This window comes from Salmo salar, unplaced genomic scaffold, assembly GCF_905237065.1.
Source record: "Salmo salar unplaced genomic scaffold, Ssal_v3.1, whole genome shotgun sequence".
In the NCBI taxonomy this organism is placed as follows: domain Eukaryota; kingdom Metazoa; phylum Chordata; class Actinopteri; order Salmoniformes; family Salmonidae; genus Salmo; species Salmo salar.
The window spans coordinates 62,561-90,448 of record NW_025548766.1 but is presented as its reverse complement, the minus strand read 5'-3'; the positions used below and the strand labels follow the sequence as shown (position 1 = coordinate 90,448).

The 27,888-nt window shown below is 41.3% G+C and overlaps 3 protein-coding genes across 3 annotated transcripts in view; 2 read left to right on the top strand and 1 right to left on the bottom strand.

Moving 5' to 3' along the window:
- Positions 1-910: 910 nt before the first annotated feature.
- The window catches only part of LOC106599895 (saxiphilin-like), a 67,322-nt gene continuing 40,344 nt past the window's right edge, over positions 911-27,888 (bottom strand). The window contains exons 6-7 of the mRNA XM_045712736.1: positions 1,250-1,381; positions 911-1,020 (exon numbers count right to left, since the gene is read on the bottom strand). Of these exons, the coding sequence (XP_045568692.1) occupies positions 926-1,020; positions 1,250-1,381 (227 nt within the window). The 3' untranslated portion in view covers positions 911-925. The remainder of the gene's footprint in view (positions 1,021-1,249; positions 1,382-27,888) is intronic.
- On the top strand, positions 16,408-18,282 carry LOC106598451 (equistatin-like). The gene is made up of 5 exons (XM_045712739.1): positions 16,408-16,538; positions 17,044-17,107; positions 17,752-17,883; positions 17,978-18,073; positions 18,159-18,282. The coding sequence occupies exons 2-4, from the start codon at positions 17,056-17,058 to the stop codon at positions 18,055-18,057; spliced, it is 264 nt and encodes an 87-aa protein (XP_045568695.1). The 5' UTR covers positions 16,408-16,538; positions 17,044-17,055; the 3' UTR covers positions 18,058-18,073; positions 18,159-18,282.
- On the top strand, positions 25,514-27,387 carry LOC106591449 (equistatin-like). The gene is made up of 5 exons (XM_045712738.1): positions 25,514-25,644; positions 26,149-26,212; positions 26,857-26,988; positions 27,083-27,178; positions 27,264-27,387. Exons 2-4 carry the CDS (start codon positions 26,161-26,163, stop codon positions 27,160-27,162), a joined length of 264 nt encoding a protein of 87 aa, XP_045568694.1. The 5' UTR covers positions 25,514-25,644; positions 26,149-26,160; the 3' UTR covers positions 27,163-27,178; positions 27,264-27,387.

The following is a 27,888-nucleotide window of genomic DNA, read 5'->3' as shown; positions in this document are numbered from 1 at the left end:
ATGGGACCCTGTTCCCCTATGAGCCCTGGTCAGGAGACTGCATCCTATATGGGACCCTGCTCCCCTATTGGCCCTGGTCAGGAGACTGCATCCTATATGGGACCCTGTTCCCCTATGAGCCCTGGTCAGAAGACTGCATCCTATATGGGACCCTGCTCCCCTATTGGCCCTGGTCAGGAGACTGCATCCTATATGGGACCCTGCTCCCCTATGAGCCCTGGTCAGAAGTAGTGCCCCATACGGAATAGAAAGCCATTTCAGATGTATATTTCTGAAATCTTCAGATGTTGCTTCACTGGGTCTCTCTTACTCTCTCGCTCTCTTACTCTCTCGCTCTCTCTGTCCTGCCTGTGAGTTGAGTTCTACCTCTTCCTCCTCTCCTTTTTAAGGACCCATCCTGTCAGAACCCTCCCTCTGGAACCCTGCCCGGAGGGTTGGAGGTGAGAAATGGCGGCGAGTAGTGCGGACAAAATTTAGGAAATGAAAGAGTTGGTGAAGCAACAGCTGTGCTGGAATGAGAACAACATGGCTGTCAGTTCTGATGGTTTGTAGCGGGAGGATGAGGGTTAATGACCTGAATGGTCAGTATTGGAAAGACACAAGAAGAAGAGAGATCATGATACTGAAAGACACAGGAAGAAGAGAGATCATGATACAGAAAGACACATGAAGAAGAGTGATCATGATACTGAAAGACACAGGAAGAAGAGAGATCATGATACAGAAAGACACAGGAAGAAGAGAGATCATGATACAGAAAGAAGAGAGATCATGATACAGAAAGACACAGGAAGAAGAGAGATCATGATACTGAAATCAGCGGAGTGTCTCGTAAAGAAAGCATAAAGAGGTCCAAGGTAGGAAGCAAGAGAAGTGATGTGTTGGAGTTTATAGTGGTGATGGTGTTGGATGAGACCACAGGACCTCACTTACACTGGCTGGAACAGTTGAGAGCAGTTCCTAGTGAAGTCTCAGTACCCTGGATCTTCTTTCCAGTACTGGTCACACACCAACAATAACCTACCAGAAATAGACCTGTTAAAAACCTGTTACATAGACAATATTTACACATTTTGCTGTAACACATTGAATGGTCACCTTCAACTGAATTGGAGCATTTATTGTGTGTGTGTGTGTGTGTGTGTGTGTGTGTGTGTGTGTGTGTGTGTGTGTGTGTGTGTGTGTGTGTGTGTGTGTGTGTGTGTGTGTGTGTGTGTGTGTGTGTGTGTGTGTGTGTGTGTGTGTTAACCTGCAGAGCCCCAACATTGCTCAGGGGTGTATCGTCCAGCATCGTCACACGTGGTGATGTAGGCTCCAATTGTGCCATTTATAGCGGCATCTCTAGCATCCTCACAGCGGGTCATGGGTCGTATCATAGCATCTGGACACAGGTAACACAAATTGTAACGTGGACAAAACATAACAATATGGACATACATTCTGGAATCGTGGACTGCATCCTATATGGGACCCTGTTCCCCTATGAGCCCTGGTCAGGAGACTGCATCCTATATGGGACCCTGTTCCCCTATGGGCCCTGGTCAGGAGACTGCATCCTATATGGGACCCTGTTCCCCTATTGGCCCTGGTTAGGAGACTGCATCCTATATGGGACCCTGCTCCCCTATGGGCCCTGGTCAGGAGACTGCATCCTATATGGGACCCTGCTCCCCTATGGGCCCTGGTTAGGAGACTGCATCCTATATGGGACCCTGCTCCCCTATGGGCCCTGGTCAGAAGACTGCATCCTATATGGGACCCTGCTCCCCTATGGGCCCTGGTCAGGAGACTGCATCCTATATGGGACCCTGTTCCCCTATGGGCCCTGGTTAGGAGACTGCATCCTATATGGGACCCTGATCCCCTACGGGCCATGGTCAGGAGACTGCATCCTATATGGGACCCTGCTCCCCTATGAGCCCTGGTCAGGAGACTGCATCCTATATGGGACCCTGTTCCCCTATTGGCCCTGGTCAGGAGACTGCATCCTATATGGGACCCTGCTCCCCTATGGGCCCTGGTCAGGAGACTGCATCCTATATGGGACCCTGCTCCCCTATGAGCCCTGGTCAGGAGACTGCATCCTATATGGGACCCTGTTCCCCTATGAGCCCTGGTTAGGAGACTGCATCCTATATGGGACCCTGATCCCCTACGGGCCCTGGTCAGGAGACTACATCCTATATGGGACCCTGCTCCCCTATGAGCCCTGGTCAGGAGACTGCATCCTATATGGGACCCTGATCCCCTATGAGCCCTGGTCAGGAGACTGCATCCTATATGGGACCCTGTTCCCCTATGGGCTCTGGTCAGAAGTAGTGCCCTATACGGAATAGATCTATATTTCTGAAATCTTCAGTTGTTGCTTCACTCCTTCAGAGATCTTCAAAGGTCTTCACTCTCTCTTTCTCTCACTGTCCTGAATGTGAGTTCAATGTGAGTTTTTAAGGACCCATCCAGTCAGACCCCTCCCTCTGGAACCCCACCCAGAGGGTTGGAGGTATGAAATGGCGGCGAGTAGTGCAGACAAAATGCAGGAAATGAAGATGGAGTTGGTGAAGCAACAGCTGTCCTGGAATGAGAACAATATGGCTGTCAGTTCCGATGGTATGTAGCGGGAACGGGGGCAGTATTGAGTAGCTCGGATGAATAAGGTGCCCTATGTAAACTGCCTGTTACTCAGGCCCAGAAGCTAGGGTATGCATATCCATGGTAGTATTGGATAGAAAACACACACGTTTCCAAAAACTGTTAACCTGTTATGGCTAGGGGGTAGTATTTTCACGGCTGGATAAAAAACGTACCCGATTTAATCTGGTTACTACTCCTGCCCAGTAACTAGAATATGCATATAATTATTGGCTTTGGATAGAAAACACTCCAAGGTTTCTAAAACTGTTTGAATGGTGTCTGTGAGTATAACAGAACTCAAATGGCAGGTCAAAACCTGAGAGATTCCTTTACAGGAAGTGGCCTGTCTGACCATTTCTGGAACTTCTTTGCCATCTCTATCTTTTACAAAGGATCTCTGCTCTAACGTGACACTTCCTACGTCTTCCATGGGCGCTCAGAGCCCGGGAAAAACCTGAATGTCGTCATCCCAGCCCCAGGCTGAAACACATTATCGCCTTTCTCAATTGGCCGATCAAGGGACTGTGGGCTTAGGCGCGTGCCCTGGCCGCCCCCGTCTTTGTGATTTTTCCTCTGTTTGCCGAAAAGGAGATTCCCGGTCGGAATATTATCGCTTTTTACGAGATAAATTGCATAAAAATTGATTTTAAACAGCGGTTGACATGCTTCGAAGTACGGTAATGGAATATTTAGATTTTTTTTGTCACGAATTGCGCCATGCGGGCGACCCTGATCTACCATTTCGGATAGTGTCTGGGACGCACGAACAAAACGCCGCTATTCGGATATAACGATGGATTATTTTGGACCAAACCAACATTTGTTATTGAAGTAGCAGTCCTGGGAGTGCATTCTGACGAAGACAACAAAAGGTAATCAAACTTTTATAATAGTAAATCTGTTTTTGGTGAAGGCTAAACTTGCCGGGTGTCTAAATAGCTAGCCCGTGATGGCTGGGCTATGTACTTAGAATATTGCAAAATGTGCTTTCACCAAAAAGCTATTTTAAAATCGGACATATCGAAGTGCATAGAGGAGTTCTGTATCTATAATTCTTAAAATAATTGTTATGCTTTTTGTGAACGTTTATCGTGAGTAATTTAGTAAATTGGTAGCGAATTCCCGGAAGTTTGCGGGGGTATGCTAGTTCTGAAACGTCACATGCTAATGTAAAAAGCTGTTTTTTGATATAAATATGACCTTGATTGATCAAAACATGCATGTATTGTATAACATAATGTCCTAGGGTTGTCATCTGATGAAGATCATCAAAGGTTAGTGCTGCATTTAGCTGTCTTCTGGGTTTTTGTGACATTATATGCTAGCTTGAAAAATGGGTGTCTGATTATTTCTGGCTTGGTACTCTGCTGACATAATCTAATGTTTTGCTTTCGCTGTAAAGCCTTTTTGAAATCGGACAGTGTGGTTAGATAAAGGAGAGTCTTGCCTTTAAAATGCTGTGAAATAGTCATATGTTTGAAAAATGGAAGTTTTTGTATTTTTGAGGAATTTGTAATTCGCGCCACGCCCTATCATTGGATATTGGAGCAGGTGTTCCGCTAGCGGAAAGTCTAGATGTAAGAGGTTAAATAAAGGTGAAATAAAATAAATAAATAAATAAAATACACCCGAAGTAGGTGGCCAACAGAGATAGATGGGATGGGCTGAGGGAAGCTGAGGGTTGGTATGTGGAACTGGAGACAAGTGGGAGTAGAGTTGCTGTGTGAGAGATAGAATGATGGTCAATGAAACAAGTAAAACATTTTTTTTTTTTAAAGTCCAGATAAAACATCATAAAAAGTACATTTGAATGACACTAAGTGGCAGTGTTTTTCCAACTAATGCCTGTTTGCTGAGGCTGACGCCGTGCAGGTGTTTGTACACATGCATATACACACACTCTCATTCAAATAAACACATATAAGAACACACACATAGATGTAATAGTGCCAGACATGCACACAAACATATACAGTTGGAATTGCTGTTATAATTTTAGTTGTCCTTGATGTCCTTTGTTTTATATTTGCATTGTTTTTTGCTGTTTTCTTCTGTCTTCCTTTTTTCTCTTTCATTCTCTTGGTTTTTGGTGCATTGGGGGTCCTTGGGGCTGGTGAATGGAATTAATTGTATTTTTTATTTTTCATCCTTGGGGGGACTGTGGGAGGGGTCTCGAATGGTTGAGGGACAGCTATTGGGGGACTGTGGGGGGATCTTGGAGGGTTCGGGTTCACGTTTTTTGGCCTGGTGGTAGATCGGTCAACATGCCCTTGAACAGGTAATTGACCCTGGATGCTTCTGTGTGTCGCTCTGAATGGGAATCTGTTGGATGACTGGTATGATGTAGTTGTTGAGCGGCTTCACTGCAAGTATATTGTATGTTTCGAATATTCAATAAAAAAAAATCTAATAAAAAAAAGAAGATGATGACGACAGATGACAGAATCACAACTAGCTCTTAGAAAACTTTGCAGTATTTTGTTTCTTTGTGTACTATTTTTTACATTATTAGTTCAGGAAATGTTTTGTGTCATTACATACAGCCGGGAAGAACTATTGGATATTAGAGTGGCGGTAACTCAGCAGAACTAGCAACATTACGACCAGGAAAATGACTTCCCTGGAGCAGATCCTTTGTTCACTCTCCCCAGAGCAATTTAATTTATTCCAGAGGCCGACCGAAAACGTCACCGGCGGAGGAGAGGCACTCGAGGCGGCCTGCTGGTTCGATTTAGGAGGCGGACACACCACCCACCACTTCCGAGTATATTACTCGCCAATGTTCAGTCTTTGGTTAAGAAAGTTGATGAGCTTAGAGCAAGGATTTCTTTACAGCGAGAAATCGGGGCCTGTAACATACTTTGTTTCACGGAAACATGCCTCTCGGGATACTCTGTCGGAGTCAGTAAAGCCAGCAGGATTCTCAGTACATTGCACAGACAGGAATAAATATCTCTCGGGGAAGCAGAAGGGGGTGTTTCATGATTAACCTGTTAGGGCTAGGGGGCAGCATTTGCACAGTCTGGATAAAAAAATGTACCCGATTTAATCTGGTTACTAATCCTACCCAGTAACTAGAATATGCATATACTTATTATATATGGATAGAAAACACTCTAAAGTTTCTAAAACTGTTTGAATGGTGTCTGTGAGTATAACAGAACTCATTTGGCAGGCAAAACCCTGAGACATTTTCTGACAGGAAGTGGATACCTGATGTGTTGTATTACCTTTAAACCTATCCCATTGAAAAACACAGGGGCTGAGGAATATTTTGGCACTTCCTATTGCTTCCACTAAATGTCACCAGCCTTTACAAAGTGTTTTGAGTCTTCTGGAGGGAGATCTGACCGAACAAGAGCCATGGAACGATGATGTCCCATTAGACACCTGGCGCGAGTTCATGTTGGGTACCCTCGTTCCAATACGTTATAAAAGAGTATGCATTCGTCCACCTTGAATATTATTCATGTTCTGGTTAAAAAGGCCCTAATGATTTATGCTATACAACGTTTGACATGTTTGAACGAACGTAAATATATTTTTTTCCCTCGTTCATGACGAGAAGTCCGGCTGGCTTAGATCATGTGCTAACAAGACGGAGATTTTTGGACATAAATGATGAGCTTTTTTGAACAAAACTACATTCGTTATGGACCTGTGATACCTGGAAGTGACATCTGATGAAGAGAATCAAAGGTAATGGATTATTTACATAGTATTTTCGATTTTAGATCTCCCCAACATGACGTCTAGTCTGTATCGCAACGCGTATTTTTCTGGGCGCAGTGCTCAGATTATTGCAAAGTGTGATTTCCCAGTAAGGTTATTTTTAAATCTGGCAAGTTGATTGCGTTCAAGAGATGTAAATCTATAATTCTTTAAATGACAATATAATATTTTACCAATGTTTTCTAATTTTAATTATTTAATTTGTGACGCTGACTTGACTGCCGGTTATTGGAGGGAAACGATTTCCTCAACATCAATGCCATAGTAAAACGCTGTTTTTGGATATAAATATGAACTTGATAGAACTAAAAATGCATGCATTGTCTAACATAATGTCCTAGGAGTGTCATCTGATGGAGATTGTAAAAGGTTAGTGCATCATTTTAGCTGGTTTTATGGTTTTGGTGACCCTGTCTTTGACTTGACAAAACATTACACACAACTCTTGTAAATGTACTGTCCTAACATACTCTAAATTTATGCTTTCGCCGTAAAACCTTTTGAAATCGTAAAACGTGGTTAGATTAAGGAGATGTTTATCTTTCAAAGGGTGTAAAATAGTTGTATGTTTGAAAAATTTGAATTTTGACATTTATTTGGATTCAAATTTGCCGCTTCTTGAAATGCACCTGCTGTTGATGGAGTGCACCACGGGTGGCACGCTAGCGTCCCACCCAGCCCATAGAGGTTAAGTAGGAATGAATTAAGACTATAAACCTATGGAAGAAGTTACAGTATATACATATGAGATGAGGAATGGCAGATCTGTAAATACTTTTGACGTGGCCAGTGATTCCTAGCCGCTTCCTATAGGCAGCAGCCTCTAAAGTGCTAGTGATGGCCTTGCGAGAGTAGCTATTAAGTCTCTCGGTTCTGGCTTTGATGCACCTGTACTGACTGCCTTCTAGATGATAGCGGGGTGAACAGGCAGTGGCTCGGGAGGTTGTCCTTGATCTTTTGGCCTGCCGGTGACATTGGGTGTTGTAAGTTTCCTGGAGGGGGGATAATTTGTAATTCCTTGGCCAGACCGCACCACCCTCTGACGAGCGTTGGCGGCAATACAGCCTGACAGGATGCTTTCAACTGCATCTGCAATGTGTGGGTTTTAGGTGACAAGCCAAATTTCTTTAGCCACAAGGTTGACGAGGCTCCGTTGTGCATTCACCACACTGTGTGGGTGGTTCATTTGTCTGTCAGTGAGGTGTACGCCAAGGAACTTGAAGCTTTCCACCTTCTCCACTGTGGTCCCATCAATGTAGATAAGGCGGTGCACCCTCTGCTGTTTCCTGAAGTGCACGATCATCTCCTTTTGTTGACATTGAGTGAGAGGTTGTTTCCCAGGCACTACACTCCCAGAGCCGCCCTCCCTGTAGGCTGTCTCATCGTTGGTAATCAAGCCTTTTAGTGTTGTCTGCAAACTTGTGTTGGAGGCGTGCTTGGCCACGCGGTCATGGGTGAAAAGGGAGTACAGGAGGGGATGAGCACTCACCCTTGTGGGACCGCAGTGTTGAGAATCAGCGGAGTGGAGGTGATGTTTCATACCTTCACCACCTGGGGGCGGCCTGTAAGTAAGTCCAAGACCCAGTTGCACAGGGTGAGGTTCAGGGCCTCGAGCTTAATGATTATTAAATGCGGTGGTTGGTGCGACTGCTACCATCTATCCACGGTTTCTGGTTAGGGTATTGAATAGTACGAAGCACAGGCACTTCCTGTTTGAGTTTCTGTCTATAGGACAGGAGGAGCAAGATGGAGTCGTGGTCAGATTTGCCGAAAGGAGGGCGGGGGAGGGCCTTGTAAGCATCCCGGAAGTTTAAATAGCAATGGTCGACTGTATTAGCAGCGCCAGTAGGACAGTCAATATGTTGATAGAATTTCGGCAGCGTAGTCTCTAGATTTGCTTTGTTAAAGTCCCCACCTACAATAAATGCAGCCTCAGGATATGTGGTTTCCAGTTTGCATAAAGTCCAATCAAGTTCTTTTGAGGGCCGTCGAGGTTTCGGCTTGAGGGGGGGATGGAAACGGCCGTGGCGATGACGGAGGAGAATTCTCTTGGGAGATAATATGGTTGGCAATTAATTGTGATGTATTCTAGGTCGGGTGAACAAAATGACTTGAGTTCCTGTATGTTCTTAGAATTACACCATGAGTCATTAATCATCAAACACGCCCTTCTGCTTCCCCGAGAGTTGTTTATTCCTGTCTGCGCGATGTACTGAGAATCCTGCTGGCTTTACTGACTCCGACAGAGTATCGCGAGAGAGCCATGTTTCCGTGAAACAAAGTATGTTACAGGCCCCGATGTTTCTCTGGAAAGAAATCCTTGCTCTAAGCTCATCAACTTTGTTAAAATATTTTATTAATTAATTTTTTTACTTTATTGAATAATCGAAACATATAATATACTTGCAGTGAAGCCGCTCAATAACTACATCATCCCAGTCGTCCAACAGATTCCCATTCAGAGCGACACACAGAAGCATCCAGGGTCAATTCTCTGCTCAAGGGCATGTTGAGCCCTCCCTGTGGCTCAGTTGGTAGAGCATGGTGTGTGCAACGCCAGGGTTGTGGGTTCGATTCCCAGTACAAAAAAATGCATGAAATGAAATGTATGTATTCACTACTGTAAGTCGCTCTGGATAAGAGTGTCTGCTAAATGACTCAAATGTAAATGTAATGTTGGCCGATCTACCACCAGGCCAAAAACTTGATCCCGAACCCTCCAAGATCCCCCCCACAGTTCCCCAATAGCTGTCCCTCAACCATTCGAGACCCCTCCCACAGCCCCCCCAGGAAAAAAAATAATAAAAAATAAAAAATGCAATTAATTCCATTCCCCACCCCCAAGAACCCCCCAATGCACCAACAACCATGAGAATGAACTAAAGAGAGAAAAAAGGAAAAGACAGAAGAAAACAGCAAACAACAACGCAATTTAAAACAAAGGATATCAAGGACAATTAAATCATAACAGCAACGCCAACTGTAAATGTTTGTGTGCATGTCTGGCACTATTACATGTATGTGTTTATTTGAATGAGAGTGTGTGTATATGCATGTTCACAAACACTTGCACGGCATCAGCCTCAGGCAAACCGGCATTTGTTGTAAAAACACTGCCACTTAGTGTCATTCAAATGTACTTTTTAAATGTTTTATTTGGACTTTTATCTTTGACCATCATTCTATCTCCCACACAGCAACTCCACTCCCACTTGTCTCCAATTCCACATACCAACCCTCAGCTTCCCTCAGCCCATCCCATGTATCTCTGCTGGCCACCCACTTCGGGTTTCCACGCAACACATATCTTTCAACTATGCTGTGATGTTTAACGTACAATATCAATCTATGTAATCGAATAGAATCCACAGATTGCGAGTTGAAGATAAATACTTTTACTAAGAGTTTTAGTATATTAGTAATTGACTGCATTTTCAGCCATTCCTGAACCTGAGACCAGAAACAGGCTACCTGAGGGCAATACCAAAACAAATGGTCTATTGATTCTGTATCCTCACAACAAAATCTGCAGAGCTTCGATGATTCTATTACCCAAATATTCAGCATTTTGTTGGTAGCAAGAATTCTATATAATCATTTTAGCGGAAAAGCACGAAGTCTTGAATCTTGCGTTTTATATATCAACTCAAATCTCGTCCCAACTATTTTGCAATCTGTATGGCGCAGTTGTCAACATCCTGGTCCTCAAATGAAACTGGTATACTTTCCTATTTATGCTATTTTTATTCCTCCGTAAGTTTTGATCCTTTATGTTGGGCAGACAGACCAGTTCCCTACCTCCTCCCGCTGCCACTTGCCTCCTCCATTTTTGGGGTAATGCTGTAATCAATTGGTTGTACTCTTGGATTGAGCAGACCTTTCCTTACAATTCTGATAACTCCATGAAGTCCATAATTCTACCATTCCAATTTACAATATCATTTATGAACAAAATACCCTGTTCAAACATATTTCCCATAAATACAGGTATTTTATCAACCAGCACATTTGACTTCAGCCATAATATGTGTTGTAATATTTGTTTTATCTTTTCAGGGGGGTGACATAGAAATTGTAGCCAGCTCTGCAATGCTTGTTTGAAAAAGAGAGATACTTTGAAAAAAGTATCATTTTCAATTAATCGAAAATGAGACATGGCAATCTGCACAAAGGCAAAATGGCCATTTTTAACCTCTATGGGCTAGGTGGGACGCTAGCGTGCCACCCGTGGTGCACTCCTTCAACAGCAGGTGCATTTCAAGAGCGGCAAATTTGAATCCAAATAAATGTCAAAATTCAAATTTTTCAAACATACAACTATTTTACACCCTTTGAAAGATAAACATCTCCTTAATCTAACCACGTTTTACGATTTCAAAAAGGTTTTACGGCGAAAGCATAAATTTAGAGTATGTTAGGACAGTACATTTACAAGAGTTGTGTGTAATGTTTTGTCAGGTCAAAGACAGGGTCACCAAAACCATAAAACCAGCTAAAATGATGCACTAACCTTTTACAATCTCCATCAGATGACACTCCTAGGACATTATGTTAGACAATGCATGCATTTTTAGTTCTATCAAGTTCATATTTATATCCAAAAACAGCGTTTTACTATGGCATTGATGTTGAGGAAATCGTTTCCTCCAATAACCGACAGTCAAGTCAGCGTCACAAATTAAATAATTAAAATTAGAAAACATTGGTAAAATATTATATTGTCATTTAAAGAATTATAGATTTACATCTCTTGAACGCAATCAACTTGCCAGATTTAAAAATAACCTTACTGGGAAATCACACTTTGCAATAATCTGAGCACTGCGCCCAGAAAAATACGCGATGCGATACAGACTAGACGTCATGTTGGGGAGATCTAAAATCGAAAATACTATGTAAATAATCCATTACCTTTGATTCTCTTCATCAGATGTCACTTCCAGGTATCACAGGTCCATAACGAATGTAGTTTTGTTCAAAAAAGCTCATCATTTATGTCCAAAAATCTCCGTCTTGTTAGCACATGATCTAAGCCCGCCGGACTTCACTTCATGAACGAGGGGAAAAAATATATTTACGTTCGTTCAAACATGTCAAACGTTGTATAGCATAAATCATTAGGGCCTTTTTTAACCTGTTAGGGCTAGGGGGCAGCATTTGCACGTCTGGATAAAAAAATGTACCCGATTTAATCTGGTTACTAATCCTACCCAGTAACTAGAATATGCATATACTTATTATATATGGATAGAAATCACTATAAAGTTTCTAAAACTGTTTGAATGGTGTCTGTGAGTATAACAGAACTCATTTGGCAGGCAAAACCCTGAGACATTTTCTGACAGGAAGTGGATACCTGATGTGTTGTATTACCTTTAAACCTATCCCATTGAAAAACACAGGGGCTGAGGAATATTTTGGCACTTCCTATTGCTTCCACTAGATGTCACCAGCCTTTACAAAGTGTTTTGAGTCTTCTGGAGGGAGATCTGACCGAACAAGAGCCATGGAACGATGATGTCCCATTAGACACCTGGCGCGCGAGTTCAAGTTGGGTACCCTCGTTCCAATACGTTATAAAAGAGTATGCATTCGTCCACCTTGAATATTATTCATGTTCTGGTTCAAAAAGGCCCTAATGATTCATGCTATACAACGTTTGACATGTTTGAACGAACGTAAATATATTTTTTCCCTCGTTCATGACGTGAAGTCCGGCTGGCTTAGATCATGTGCTAACAAGACGGAGATTTTTGGACATAAATGATGAGCTTTTTTGAACAAAACTACATTCGTTATGGACCTGTGATACCTGGAAGTGACATCTGATGAGGAGAATCAAAGGTAATGGATTATTTACATAGTATTTTCGATTTTAGATCTCCCCAACATGACGGCTAGTCTGTATCGCAACGCGTATTTTTCTGGGCGCAGTGCTCAGATTATTGCAAAGTGTGATTTCCCAGTAAGGTTATTTTTAAATCTGCCAAGTTGATTGCGTTCAAGAGATGTAAATCTATAATTCTTTAAATGACAATATAATATTTTACCAATGTTTTCTAATTTTAATTATTTAATTTGTGGTGCTGACTTGACTGCCGGTTATTGGAGGGAAACGATTTCCTCAACATCAATGCCATAGTAAAACGCTGTTTTTGGATATAAATATGAACTTGATAGAACTAAAAATGCATGCATTGTCTAACATAATGTCCTAGGAGTGTCATCTGATGGAGATTGTAAAAGGTTAGTGCATCATTTTAGCTGGTTTTATGGTTTTGGTGACCCTGTCTTTGAATTGACAAAACATTACACACAACTCTTGTAAATGTACTGTCCTAACATACTCTAAATTTATGCTTTCGCCGTAAAACCTTTTTGAAATCGTAAAACGTGGTTAGATTAAGGAGATGTTTATCCTCTCTGGGCTAGGCGGGACGAATTCGTCCCACCTACGTAACAGCCACTTGCAGCCTGTGGCGCGATTTTCAAACCCTAAAAATCCTATTACTTCAATTTCTCAAACATATGACTATTTTACAGCTATTTAAAGACAAGACTCTCGTTAATCTAACCACACTGTCCGATTTCAAAAAGGCTTTACAACGAAAGCAAAACATTAGATTATGTCAGCAGAGTACCAAGCCAGAAATAATCAGACACCCATTTTTCAAGCCAGCATATAATGTCACCAAAACCCAGAAGACAGCTAAATGCAGCACTCACCTTTGATGATCTTCATCAGATGACAACCCTAGGACATTATGTTATACAATACATGCATGTTTTGTTCAATCAAGTTCATATTTATATCAAAAACCAGCTTTAGCATGTGACGTTCAGAACTAGCATACCCCCGCAACTTCCGGGGAATTCGCTAACATTTTACTAAATTACTCACGATAAACGTTCACAAAAAGCATAACAATTATTTTAAGAATTATAGATACAGACCTCCTCTATGCACTCGATATGTCCGATTTTAAAATAGCTTTTTGGTGAAAGCACATTTTGCAATATTCTAAGTACATAGCCCAGGCATCACGGGCTCGCTATTTAGACACCCGGCAAGTTTAGCACTCACCATAATCATATTTACTATTATAAAAGTTTGATTACCTTTTGTTGTCTTCGTCAGAATGCACTCCCAGGTCTGCTACTTCAATAACAAATGTTGGTTTGGTCCAAAATAATCCATCGTTATATCCGAATAGCGGCGTTTTGTTCGTGCTTTCCAGACACTATCCGAAATGGTAAAGAAGTGTCGCGCGCATGGCGCAATTCGTGACAATAAAATTCTAAATATTCCATTACCGTACTTCGAAGCATGTCAACCGCTGTTTAAAATCAATTTTTACGCCATTTTTCTCGTAGAAAAGCGATAATATTCCGACAGGGAATCTCCTTTTCGGCAAACCGAGGAAAAAATCACAAAGGCGGGGGCGGTCGGGTCACGCGCATAAGCCCAGAGTCCCTTGATCGGCCACTTGAGAAAGGCGATAATGTGTTTCAGCCTGGGGCTGGAATGACGACATTCTGTTTTTTCCCGGGCTCTGAGCGCCTATGGAAGACGTGGGAAGTGTCACGTTAGAGCAGAGATCCTTAGTAAAAGATAGAGATGGAAAAGAAGTTCAAGAAATGGTCAGACAGGCCACTTCCTGTAAAGGAATCTCTCAGGTTTTGACCTGCCATTTGAGTTCTGTTATACTCACAGACACCATTCAAACAGTTTTAGAAACTTTAGGGTGTTTTCTATCCATATGTAATAAGTATATGCATATTCTAGTTACTGGGTAGGAGTGGTAACCAGATTAAATCGGGTATGTTTTTTATCCAGCCGTGTCAATACTGCCCCCTAGCCCTAACAGGTTAAAACAAATCTAACAATGGAGCTTTTAGTATATAAAAAAACACTTGATATACCTCTACCGGTATGCCATCAAGCCCTGGGATTTTCCCAGACTGAAAGGATTTAATAGTTTCAAAACGTTTTTCTTCTGTAATTTGGTCTTCGCACTGATCTTTCTGTACATTTGTTAATTTTCCAGTTTTTATATTATTTGGAAAGAATTGCTTACCATAATACGGAAAAAAAATGTATGAAATGTACGAAATGCATGCATTCACTACTGTAAGTCGCTCTGGATAAGAGCATCTGCTAAATGTTCAAATTTAAATGTAAATGTACAATCTTCATTCAGTGGGAAAGGATGAGACGGAAAAGTGAACATCTGCCTAAAATAATTAGCTTCCTCTTCTAAAATATCATTGGGAGAATCATAGATGACTCCGTCTTCAGTAACGATTTTATGCAAATCATTTTTGTTAGCGTTCCTGTATGGGAGATTCAGGAATAATTGCTGCATTTTTCTCCATATTCCATACACTTTGCTTTATTTTTGTAATAGATTACATTAGATTGTTCTTGAATAAGTTCCACATGTTCGATTTGTTTTTTCTCTAACTTATTTTGTACCTCTGTAGTATATTTTTTTATTGCTATCTACCTGTACTATTAGTTCATGGATTTCCCTTGTTAGTCTTGTCTCTTTAGCCAGAAACTGTTTTTTTATGGGTGGTGGTCCCCAACAACAAGATATGGGTGGTCCCCAGTCCACCTGGCCATGCTGATGCTCCAGTTTCAACTGTTCTGCTGCGGCTATCGAGCCCTGACCTGTTCACCGGACGTGCTACCTGTCCCAGACCTGCTGTTTTCAACTCTCTAGAGACAGCAGGAGCGATAGAGATACTCTGAATGATCGACAACAACTGTGATTATTATTATTTGACCCTGCTGGTCATCTATGAACATTTGAACATCTTAGCCATGTTCTGTTATAATCTCCACCTGGCACAGCCAGAAGAGGACTGGCCACCCCTCATAGCCTGGTTCCTCTCTAGGTTTCTTCCTAGGTTCTGGCCTTTCTAGGGAGTTTTTCCTATCCACCGTGCTTCTACACCTGCAATGCTTGCTGTTTGGGGTTTTAGGCTGGGTTTCTGTACAGCACTTTGTGACATCAGCTGACGTAAGATGGGCTTTATCAATCAATTTGATTGATTCGATTGATTGCATGTGACGCACAATCCAGCTACGCTCTGAAGATGCAAGTCTACATGGGCTAGGATGCAACGTGAGCTGAGTTCTACCGCATGGGCTTTGTCCTACAGCAGGCCGGCAGCCTGGGAAAACGGGACACTATCGTTCATCACACCTTATAACTCTTCTGCGGTAAAATCTCATAACCCAACGAGTTATCTGCAGCTACCGCCACAACATATATTTTCAGTGATTTATGTTCCATTTCTGCGGTACAGTTGATAACCATGGCTATGAATGCTAAGAAACCAACCTTACTGAAACACATGTTATTCCTATCACTCTCTATTGGCCTCGGCATACTCACAGGGAGCCTCTCAGGATCCCTTGAAACTGGACCCATCTTCCTCTACTACTCTCTTCACTGCCTATGAAGATTCCTTCAGAGAAAATGACTCAAGTAAAAGTGTAAATCACCCAGTAAATATTACTTGAGTAAAGTTTTAAAAGTTTCAGCAAATATACTGAAGTATCAACATGAAATGTAATTGATAAAATATACTTAAGTTCAAAAGTAAAAGTATAAATCATTTCAAATTCATTATATTAAGCAAACCAGACGGCACCATTTTCTTGTTTTTTTATTTGATTACGGATAGCCAGTGTCACACCAACTCTCAGACATAATTTGCAAAGGAAGCATTTGTGTTTAGTGAGTCTGTTAGATCAGAGGCAGTAGGGATGACCAGGGATGTTCTCTTGATAAGTGTGTGAATTAGACCATTTTTTCTGTCCTGCTAATCATTCAAAATCTAACGAGTACTTTTGGGTGTCGGGGAAAATGTATGGAGTAAAAAGTACATTATTTTCTTTAGGAATGTAGTGAAGTGAAAGTTGAAATAAATAGAAGTAGTAAAGTAAAGATACCCCAAAATACTACTTAAGTAGTACTTTAAAGAATTTTTACATAAGTACTTTACACCACCAGCTAATGGCCGACATCGGGATCTCTTGTTGGGTTAATGAGGCAACTAGTCACACCTGTGACAGATCCTTTAAAAGGAGAGGTGGAAGAGGTAGACCATAACTCACAGACAACAGAGAGACAACCAGTGAATCCCTTGGAAGAGTGCAGAAGGTGAGCTTGTGATATTATTTAGTAGACTTGCTGCCTCTCAAATGGCACGTTAATCTTATGTGGCCCTGGTCAAGTGTAGTGCACTATATATGACCCCCTGAATTTAAGAGCATAGACTAATAGTTACCTTTGTAGTGAATAGAAGTCTCTGTCAAGATCTAGTCTGCTTCCCCTTCCCTGCGTAGTGCACTGTGGGCCCCTCGTCAAAGGTGGTTCACTACATAAGGAATGAGGAGCCATTTGGGAAGGATTCATATTCCTGTGTGCCAGGCTCTTCAACCACATACAATAGATTAGATGATACCTGAATTTTAGTGGAAGAATCGTAGCGCGCCGTGTTGCCGATACTCGCTTGTTGGGGTCCTCAGGACTGGGTTTAGCAATTGTTGCATAAGTTTTGTACTTAACACAGGGTTTCCTCAACCTCTCCTCTAGTACCCACAGCCATTCCAGATGATTTAAAATGCTCAACTAATCTCGCTCTTGTTCGCTCTCTCTCTCTCAGGAGACTATCACCATGGCGATATTGACCATCATTCTGCTTGTTAGCACAGCTTTTGCTCTGGGAGGTAAGAGTGATGTACCTCACACTTACTCACCAACATTTGAATAAAAACGTTAGTGGGTGTTGATCTGTCCTATTCACACACGTACGTATTAATGTTTTGTTTCATAACCAGTTGTCCCTTGGGCAGCCATTATCAACCGTGACACTGGAGAGAAGGTTGTCTTGCTCAAGGGCACATAGACAGATATTTTAACTTGACATTCAGGGATTAAAACTAGGAACCTTTGTGTTACTGGCCCAACTCTCTAACCGCTAGGCTACCTGCCACTCCTCTTGTTCCAGAGATGTATATTGGTGTCTAGATGCTGGACTGAGGTATTCTGATATGAATGGTTTGATCATTCAACTGGATGTATGATTGGATTGTCAGGAAGTAACACTGACACAACTTACCCCCACTTTCAGTCTTAGTTTCATCAGCTGTTATACAAAAGACAGAAACTGAATTGACTGCACAGGGCTTTTAAACAAGTAGCGCAATTTCAGTATTTAGCCAGGAAGTACCTAGGTTACATCTGAAATGGAACATATTCCGTATAAAATACTTCTGACCAGGGCCCATATGGGACGCAACCCAAGATTCCGGCATGCATGTGCTGCAATGTTATGTCCACATTACAATCAATCTATGTTACCTGTGTCCAGATGCTACGTTACGACCCATGACCCCCTGTGAGCGTGCTAGATATGCCGCGACACATGGCCCAATTGGAGCCTACATCCCCACGTGTGACGCCGCTGGACGATACACCCCTAAGCAATGTTCGGGCTCTACAGGTTAACACGGACGCACATATACACACACTAAATTCTCCAATTCAGTTGAATGTTACAGTAAATATTGTATGTGCAACATGTCTATTTCTGGTAGGTTACTGTTGGTGTGTGACCACTACTGGACAGAAGATTCAGGGTACGGAGACTCCACCAGGCACTGCTATCAACTGCTAGCAACTGTTCCACCAAGGTGTGTGTGTATATACATACTCATTCACTAAATGTTATTTCTTTGCAGCTGATTCTGGATGTTAATGTTTTTTGTCTAATTGTAGATGAAAGGCGTTGGAATGAAGTCTTTGAAAAGACGGACAGTTGTCTTTACTGTACGACAGGAACTGATTCACGCCCCATATAAATGCATGAAGAAATCCAGAGATTAAACTGTTGATTTACTTACTTTATTGTTGGTGTGATTATCTGAACCAGTCCATTTCTGGGAAATGGAGGAAGGAGTAGGACTGTATTACCGGCAGTTACAAGAAATGAAGGCAGTCAAATTCCACGTGACCATTTAGTAATTAGGCTTCTCCAAGCTCTGATGCTGGTGATGGTCATTAGTTGCCTGGTACTCAGCACTCTATTGTCCCTCTAATCACTCTGACATCAATGCAAATGTAAAACATTTCATGAGCTCATGTTGCGCAACATTTCTATAACCTATGCAATTGTCTGAGAACTGCCTCATGGCTTCTATTAGAAAGAGGATCCCATCAGCTTTCTATAGGTTAGATCTACTATATTTGCAGTACCAGTCAAAAGTTTGAACACACCTACTCATTCCAGGGTTTTCATCTAATATTTTCAACTATGACATAACACATGGAATCACATCTTAAACCAAAATATATTGAGATTCTTCAAAGTAGCCACCCTTTGCCTTGACAGCTTTGTACACTCTTGGCATTCTCTCAACCAGATTCATGGAATGCATTTCAATTAACGGGTGTGACTTAATTTGTGGAATTTCTTTCCTCAATGCGTAAGAGCCGATCAGTTGTGACAAGGTAGGGGTGGTATACAGAAAATAGCCCTATTTGTTATTTTAAGCCCAAGAACAGCTCAATGCAAAGAGAAACAGCCCATTACTTTAAGACAGGAAGGTCAGTCAATGCGGAACATTGCACTTAAAGAAACGTTCAAAGTTCTTAGTCTCAAAAACCAAGAGCTACGATGACTCATGAGGCTCACCACAGGAAAGGAAGACCCAGAGTTACCTCTCTTGCAGAGGATATGTTCAATAGAGATACCAGTCTTAGAATATGTGTTTCACAGAGTTCAAGTAAGACACCTCAACATCAACTGTTCGGAGGAGACTGCGTGAATCAGGCCTTCATGTTCGAATTGCTGCCAAGATACTACTTTCCGGAACAGACTATGGGAGGTGCACAGTACTACATGGAACTCTATTCCACATCAAGAAACTCATGCCAGCAGTAAGATTAGATTATAAAAAACGGAGAAAAATACACTGAAGCAACACATGCATACAAACACACGATAACATACACCTACACCCATGTACGCTTGGATTTTGTGTTATAGATATGTGGTAGAGGCCTGAGGGCACACACTTAATATGTTGTGAAATCTGTTATGAATGTATGGTAATGTCTTTAAAATGTATAACTGCCTTGATTTTGCTGAACCCCAGGATGAGTAGCTTCTGCCTTGGCAGCAGCTAATGGGGATCCATAATAAATACTGCGTGGGCTGAGTCGTTTTTTATTAAAATATTTAAAAAATTTTTACTTTATTGAATATTCGAAACATACAATATACTTGCAGTGAAGCCGCTCAATAACTACATCATCCCAGTCGTCCAACAGATTCCCATTCAGAGCGACACACAGAAGCATCCAGGGTCAATTCTCTGCTCAAGGGCATGTTGAGCCCTCCGTGTGGCTCAGTTGGTAGAGCTTGGTGTGATTCCCAGTACAAAAAAAAATGCATGAAATGTATGTATTCACTACTGTAAGTCGCTCTGGATAAGAGTGTCTGCTAAATGACTAAAATGTAAATGTAATGTTGGCCGATCTACCACCAGGCCAAAAACTTGATCCCGAACCCTCCAAGATCCCCCCCACAGTTCCCCAATAGCTGTCCCTCAACCATTCGAGACCCCTCCCACAGCCCCCCAGGAAGAAAAATAATAAAAAATAAAAATACAATTAATTCCATTCCCCACCCCCAAGAACCCCCCAATGCACCAACAACCATGAGAATGAACTAAAGAGAGAAAAAAGGAAAAGACAGAAGAAAACAGCAAACAACAATGCAATTTAAAACAAAGGATATCAAGGACAATTAAATCATAACAGCAACGCCAACTGTAAATGTTTGTGTGCATGTCTGGCACTATTACATGTATGTGTTTATTTGAATGAGAGTGTGTTCACAAATGCATGTTCACAAACACTTGCACGGCATCAGCCTCAGGCAAACCGGCATTTGTTGTAAAAACACTGCCACTTAGTGTCATTCAAATGTACTTTTTTAAATGTTTTATTTGGACTTTTATCTTTGACCATCATTCTATCTCCCACACAGCAACTCCACTCCCACTTGTCTCCAATTCCACATACCAACCCTCAGCTTCCCTCAGCCCATCCCATGTATCTCTGCTGGCCACCCACTTCGGGTTTCCACGCAACACATATCTTTCAACTATGCTGTGATGTTTAACGCACAATATCAATCTATGTAATCGAATAGAATCCACAGATTGCGAGTTGAAGATAAATACTTTTACTAAGAGTTTTAGTATATTAGTAATTGACTGCATTTTCAGCCATTCCTGAACCTGAGACCAGAAACAGGCTACCTGAGGGCAATACCAAAACAAATGGTCTATTGATTCTGTATCCTCACAACAAAATCTGCAGAGCTTCGATGATTCTATTACCCAAATATTCAGCATTTTGTTGGTAGCAAGAATTCTATATAATCATTTTAGCTGAAAAGCACGAAGTCTTGAATCTTGCGTTTTATATATCAACTCAAATCTCTTCCCAACTATTTTGCAATCTGTATGGCGCAGTTGTCAACATCCTGGTCCTCAAATGAAACTGGTATACTTTCCTATTTATGCTATTTTTATTCCTCCGCAAGTTTTGATCCTTTATGTTGGGCAGACAGACCAGTTCCCTACCTCCTCCCGCTGCCACTTGCCTCCTCCATTTTTGGGGTAATGCTGTAATCAATTGGTTGTACTCTTGGATTGAGCAGACCTTTCCTTACAATTCTGATAACTCCATGAAGGCCATAATTCTACCATTCCAATTTACAATATCATTTATGAACAAAATACCCTGTTCAAACATATTTCCCATAAATACAGGTATTTTATCAACCAGCACATTTGACTTCAGCCATAATATGTGTTGTAATATTTGTTTTATCTTTTCAGGGGGTGACATAGAAATTGTAGCCAGCTCTGCAATGCTTGTTTGAAAAAGAGAGATACTTTGAAAAAGTATCATTTTCAATTAATCGAAAATGAGACATGGCAATCTGCACAAAGGCAAAATGGCCATTTTTAAACAATGGATGAGCTTTTCTTAGTAATCTACTTGAGAACCATATAGGGTTCAAGTAAAACCTTTGAATGAGTGAAGCTTTTAGAGAGAGGTTTAGTGCTTTTATGTTGAATAATCTCAACCCACCCAATTCATATTCATTATATAGATGGGCACATTCTATTTTGAAATTCATTGTGTAGAGCTTATTTATATCTTTTGTGATATGAATACTGAGTATGTCTACTTCACCATCAGCCCATTTTATGGGTAAACTGCAGGATAATGTAAAAGTCGAATTTTTGAAGGATTCAATACATAATATTGAACACTTATCATAATTAGGTTTATGTCCAGAGAGTACAGAAAAGTTATCTAGATCTTCAATGACACATTGCAGAGATCTAGCTTGCGGACTTCATTTAAAACTTGAGCCATCGAAATACATGGACACCTTTGTTTTAAACCTTGGATATCTAATCCTCTAATGTTGTTATTGGATCTGATTTTCATAGCTACGTAACAGCCACTTGCAGCCTGTGGCGCGAATTTCAAAACCTTAAAAATCCTATTACTTCAATTTCTCAAACATATGACTATTTTACAGCTATTTAAAGACAAGACTCTCGTTAATCTAACCACACTGTCCGATTTCAAAAAGGCTTTACAACGAAAGCAAAACATTAGATTATGTCAGCAGAGTACCAAGCCAGAAATAATCAGACACCCATTTTTCAAGCCAGCATATAATGTCACCAAAACCCAGAAGACAGCTAAATGCAGCACTCACCTTTGATGATCTTCATCAGATGACAACCCTAGGACATTATGTTATACAATACATGCATGTTTTGTTCAATCAAGTTCATATTTATATCAAAAACCAGCTTAGCATGTGACGTTCAGAACTAGCATACCCCCGCAAACTTCCGGGAATTCGCTAACATTTTACTAAATTACTCACGATAAACGTTCACAAAAAGCATAACAATTATTTTAAGAATTTTAGATACAGACCTCCTCTATGCACTCGATATGTCCGATTTTAAAATAGCTTTTTGGTGAAAGCACATTTTGCAATATTCTAAGTACATAGCCCAGGCATCACGGGCTCGCTATTTAGACACCCGGCAAGTTTAGCACTCACCATAATCATATTTACTATTATAAAAGTTTGATTACCTTTTGTTGTCTTCGTCAGAATGCACTCCCAGGTCTGCTACTTCAATAACAAATGTTGGTTTGGTCCAAAATAATCCATCGTTATATCCGAATAGCGGCGTTTTGTTCGTATGCTCCAGACACTATCCGAAATGGTAAAGAAGTGTCGCGCGCATGGCGCAATTCGTGACAATAAAATTCTAAATATTCCATTACCGTACTTCGAAGCATGTCAACCGCTGTTTAAAATCAATTTTTACGCCATTTTTCTCGTAGAAAAGCGATAATATTCCGACAGGGAATCTCCTTTTCGGCAAACCGAGGAAAAAATCACAAAGGCGGGGGCGGTTGGGTCACGCGCATAAGCCCAGAGTCCCTTGATCGGCCACTTGAGAAAGGCGATAATGTGTTTCAGCCTGGGGCTGGAATGACGACATTCTGTTTTTTCCCGGGCTCTGAGCGCCTATGGAAGACGTGGGAAGTGTCACGTTAGAGCAGAGATCCTTAGTAAAAGATAGAGATGGAAAAGAAGTTCAAGAAATGGTCAGACAGGCCACTTCCTGTAAAGGAATCTCTCAGGTTTTGACCTGCCATTTGAGTTCTGTTATACTCACAGACACCATTCAAACAGTTTTAGAAACTTTAGGGTGTTTTCTATCCATATGTAATAAGTATATGCATATTCTAGTTACTGGGTAGGAGTGGTAACCAGATTAAATCGGGTATGTTTTTTATCCAGCCGTGTCAATACTGCCCCCTAGCCCTAACAGGTTAAAACAAATCTAACAATGGAGCTTTTAGTATATAAAAAAACACTTGATATACCTCTACCGGTATACCATCAAGCCCTGGGATTTTCCCAGACTGAAAGGATTTAATAGTTTCAAAACGTTTTTCTTCTGTAATTTGGTCTTCGCACTGATCTTTCTGTACATTTGTTAATTTTCCAGTTTTTATATTATTTGGAAAGAATTGCTTACCATAATACGGGGAAAAAAATGTATGAAATGTACGAAATGCATGCATTCACTACTGTAAGTCGCTCTGGATAAGAGCATCTGCTAAATGTTCAAATTTAAATGTAAATGTACAATCTTCATTCAGTGGGAAAGGATGAGACGGAAAAGTGAACATCTGCCTAAAATAATTAGCTTCCTCTTCTAAAATATCATTGGGAGAATCATAGATGACTCCGTCTTCAGTAACGATTTTATGCAAATCATTTTTGTTAGCGTTCCTGTATGGGAGATTCAGGAATAATTGCTGCATTTTTCTCCATATTCCATACACTTTGCTTTATTTTTGTAATAGATTACATTAGATTGTTCTTGAATAAGTTCCACATGTTCGATTTGTTTTTTCTCTAACTTATTTTGTACCTCTGTAGTATATTTTTTATTGCTATCTACCTGTACTATTAGTTCATGGATTTCCCTTGTTAGTCTTGTCTCTTTAGCCAGAAACTGTTTTTTTATGGGTGGTGGTCCCCAACAACAAGATATGGGTGGTCCCCAGTCCACCTGGCCATGCTGATGCTCCAGTTTCAACTGTTCTGCTGCGGCTATCGAGCCCTGACCTGTTCACCGGACGTGCTACCTGTCCCAGACCTGCTGTTTTCAACTCTCTAGAGACAGCAGGAGCGATAGAGATACTCTGAATGATCGACGACAACTGTGATTATTATTATTTGACCCTGCTGGTCATCTATGAACATTTGAACATCTTAGCCATGTTCTGTTATAATCTCCACCTGGCACAGCCAGAAGAGGACTGGCCACCCCTCATAGCCTGGTTCCTCTCTAGGTTTCTTCCTAGGTTCTGGCCTTTCTAGGGAGTTTTTCCTATCCACCGTGCTTCTACACCTGCAATGCTTGCTGTTTGGGGTTTTAGGCTGGGTTTCTGTACAGCACTTTGTGACATCAGCTGACGTAAGATGGGCTTTATCAATCAATTTGATTGATTCGATTGATTGCATGTGACGCACAATCCAGCTACGCTCTGATGATGCAAGTCTACATGGGCTAGGATGCAAGTCTACGTGAGCTGAGTTCTACCGCATGGGCTTTGTCCTACAGCAGGCCGGCAGCCTGGGAAAACGGGACACTATCGTTCATCACACCTTATAACTCTTCTGCGGTAAAATCTCATAACCCAACGAGTTATCTGCAGCTACCGCCACAACATATATTTTCAGTGATTTATGTTCCATTTCAGCGGTACAGTTGATAACCATGGCTATGAATGCTAAGAAACCAACCTTACTGAAACACATGTTATTCCTATCACTCTCTATTGGCCTCGGCATACTCACAGGGAGCCTCTCAGGATCCCTTGAAACTGGACCCATCTTCCTCTACTACTCTCTTCACTGCCTATGAAGATTCCTTCAGAGAAAATGACTCAAGTAAAAGTGTAAATCACCCAGTAAATATTACTTGAGTAAAGTTTTAAAAGTTTCAGCAAATATACTGAAGTATCAACATGAAATGTAATTGATAAAATATACTTAAGTTCAAAAGTAAAAGTATAAATCATTTCAAATTCATTATATTAAGCAAACCAGACGGCACCATTTTCTTGTTTTTTTATTTGATTACGGATAGCCAGTGTCACACCAACTCTCAGACATAATTTGCAAAGGAAGCATTTGTGTTTAGTGAGTCTGTTAGATCAGAGGCAGTAGGGATGACCAGGGATGTTCTCTTGATAAGTGTGTGAATTAGACCATTTTTTCTGTCCTGCTAATCATTCAAAATCTAACGAGTACTTTTGGGTGTCGGGGAAAATGTATGGAGTAAAAAGTACATTATTTTCTTTAGGAATGTAGTGAAGTGAAAGTTGAAATAAATAGAAGTAGTAAAGTAAAGATACCCCAAAATACTACTTAAGTAGTACTTTAAAGAATTTTTACATAAGTACTTTACACCACCAGCTAATGGCCGACATCGGGATCTCTTGTTGGGTTAATGAGGCAACTAGTCACACCTGTGACAGATCCTTTAAAAGGAGAGGTGGAAGAGGTAGACCATAACTCACAGACAACAGAGAGACAACCAGTGAATCCCTTGGAAGAGTGCAGAAGGTGAGCTTGTGATATTATTTAGTAGACTTGCTGCCTCTCAAATGGCACGTTAATCTTATGTGGCCCTGGTCAAGTGTAGTGCACTATATATGACCCCCTGAATTTAAGAGCATAGACTAATAGTTACCTTTGTAGTGAATAGAAGTCTCTGTCAAGATCTAGTCTGCTTCCCCTTCCCTGCGTAGTGCACTGTGGGCCCTCGTCAAAGGTGGTTCACTACATAAGGAATGAGGAGCCATTTGGGAAGGATTCATATTCCTGTGTGCCAGGCTCTTCAACCACATACAATAGATTAGATGATACCTGAATTTTAGTGGAAGAATCGTAGCGCGCCGTGTTGCCGATACTCGCTTGTTGGGGTCCTCAGGACTGGGTTTAGCAATTGTTGCATAAGTTTTGTACTTAACACAGGGTTTCCTCAACCTCTCCTCTAGTACCCACAGCCATTCCAGATGATTTAAAATGCTCAACTAATCTCGCTCTTGTTCGCTCTCTCTCTCTCAGGAGACTATCACCATGGCGATATTGACCATCATTCTGCTTGTTAGCACAGCTTTTGCTCTGGGAGGTAAGAGTGATGTACCTCACACTTACTCACCAACATTTGAATAAAAACGTTAGTGGGTGTTGATCTGTCCTATTCACACACGTACGTATTAATGTTTTGTTTCATAACCAGTTGTCCCTTGGGCAGCCATTATCAACCGTGACACTGGAGAGAAGGTTGTCTTGCTCAAGGGCACATAGACAGATATTTTAACTTGACATTCAGGGATTAAAACTAGGAACCTTTGTGTTACTGGCCCAACTCTCTAACCGCTAGGCTACCTGCCACTCCTCTTGTTCCAGAGATGTATATTGGTGTCTAGATGCTGGACTGAGGTATTCTGATATGAATGGTTTGATCATTCAACTGGATGTATGATTGGATTGTCAGGAAGTAACACTGACACAACTTACCCCCACTTTCAGTCTTAGTTTCATCAGCTGTTATACAAAAGACAGAAACTGAATTGACTGCACAGGGCTTTTAAACAAGTAGCGCAATTTCAGTATTTAGCCAGGAAGTACCTAGGTTACATCTGAAATGGAACATATTCCGTATAAAATACTTCTGACCAGGGCCCATATGGGACGCAACCCAAGATTCCGGCATGCATGTGCTGCAATGTTATGTCCACATTACAATCAATCTATGTTACCTGTGTCCAGATGCTACGTTACGACCCATGACCCCCTGTGAGCGTGCTAGATATGCCGCGACACATGGCCCAATTGGAGCCTACATCCCCACGTGTGACGCCGCTGGACGATACACCCCTAAGCAATGTTCGGGCTCTACAGGTTAACACGGACGCACATATACACACACTAAATTCTCCAATTCAGTTGAATGTTACAGTAAATATTGTATGTGCAACATGTCTATTTCTGGTAGGTTACTGTTGGTGTGTGACCACTACTGGACAGAAGATTCAGGGTACGGAGACTCCACCAGGCACTGCTATCAACTGCTAGCAACTGTTCCACCAAGGTGTGTGTGTATATACATACTCATTCACTAAATGTTATTTCTTTGCAGCTGATTCTGGATGTTAATGTTTTTTGTCTAATTGTAGATGAAAGGCGTTGGAATGAAGTCTTTGAAAAGACGGACAGTTGTCTTTACTGTACGACAGGAACTGATTCACGCCCCATATAAATGCATGAAGAAATCCAGAGATTAAACTGTTGATTTACTTACTTTATTGTTGGTGTGATTATCTGAACCAGTCCATTTCTGGGAAATGGAGGAAGGAGTAGGACTGTATTACCGGCAGTTACAAGAAATGAAGGCAGTCAAATTCCACGTGACCATTTAGTAATTAGGCTTCTCCAAGCTCTGATGCTGGTGATGGTCATTAGTTGCCTGGTACTCAGCACTCTATTGTCCCTCTAATCACTCTGACATCAATGCAAATGTAAAACATTTCATGAGCTCATGTTGCGCAACATTTCTATAACCTATGCAATTGTCTGAGAACTGCCTCATGGCTTCTATTAGAAAGAGGATCCCATCAGCTTTCTATAGGTTAGATCTACTATATTTGCAGTACCAGTCAAAAGTTTGAACACACCTACTCATTCCAGGGTTTTCATCTAATATTTTCAACTATGACATAACACATGGAATCACATCTTAAACCAAAATATATTGAGATTCTTCAAAGTAGCCACCCTTTGCCTTGACAGCTTTGTACACTC

Bases quoted from the DNA above. Each gene is read 5' to 3' on its own strand.
- LOC106598451 (XM_045712739.1), top strand. From the start codon at position 17,056: ATGGCGATATTGACCATCATTCTGCTTGTTAGCACAGCTTTTGCTCTG. The intron at 17,108-17,751 runs GTAAGAGTGATG...ACCTGTGTCCAG, and splicing joins CACAGCTTTTGCTCTGGGAG to ATGCTACGTTACGACCCATG. The intron at 17,884-17,977 runs GTTAACACGGAC...TATTTCTGGTAG, and splicing joins GCAATGTTCGGGCTCTACAG to GTTACTGTTGGTGTGTGACC.
- LOC106591449 (XM_045712738.1), top strand. From the start codon at position 26,161: ATGGCGATATTGACCATCATTCTGCTTGTTAGCACAGCTTTTGCTCTG. The intron at 26,213-26,856 runs GTAAGAGTGATG...ACCTGTGTCCAG, and splicing joins CACAGCTTTTGCTCTGGGAG to ATGCTACGTTACGACCCATG. The intron at 26,989-27,082 runs GTTAACACGGAC...TATTTCTGGTAG, and splicing joins GCAATGTTCGGGCTCTACAG to GTTACTGTTGGTGTGTGACC.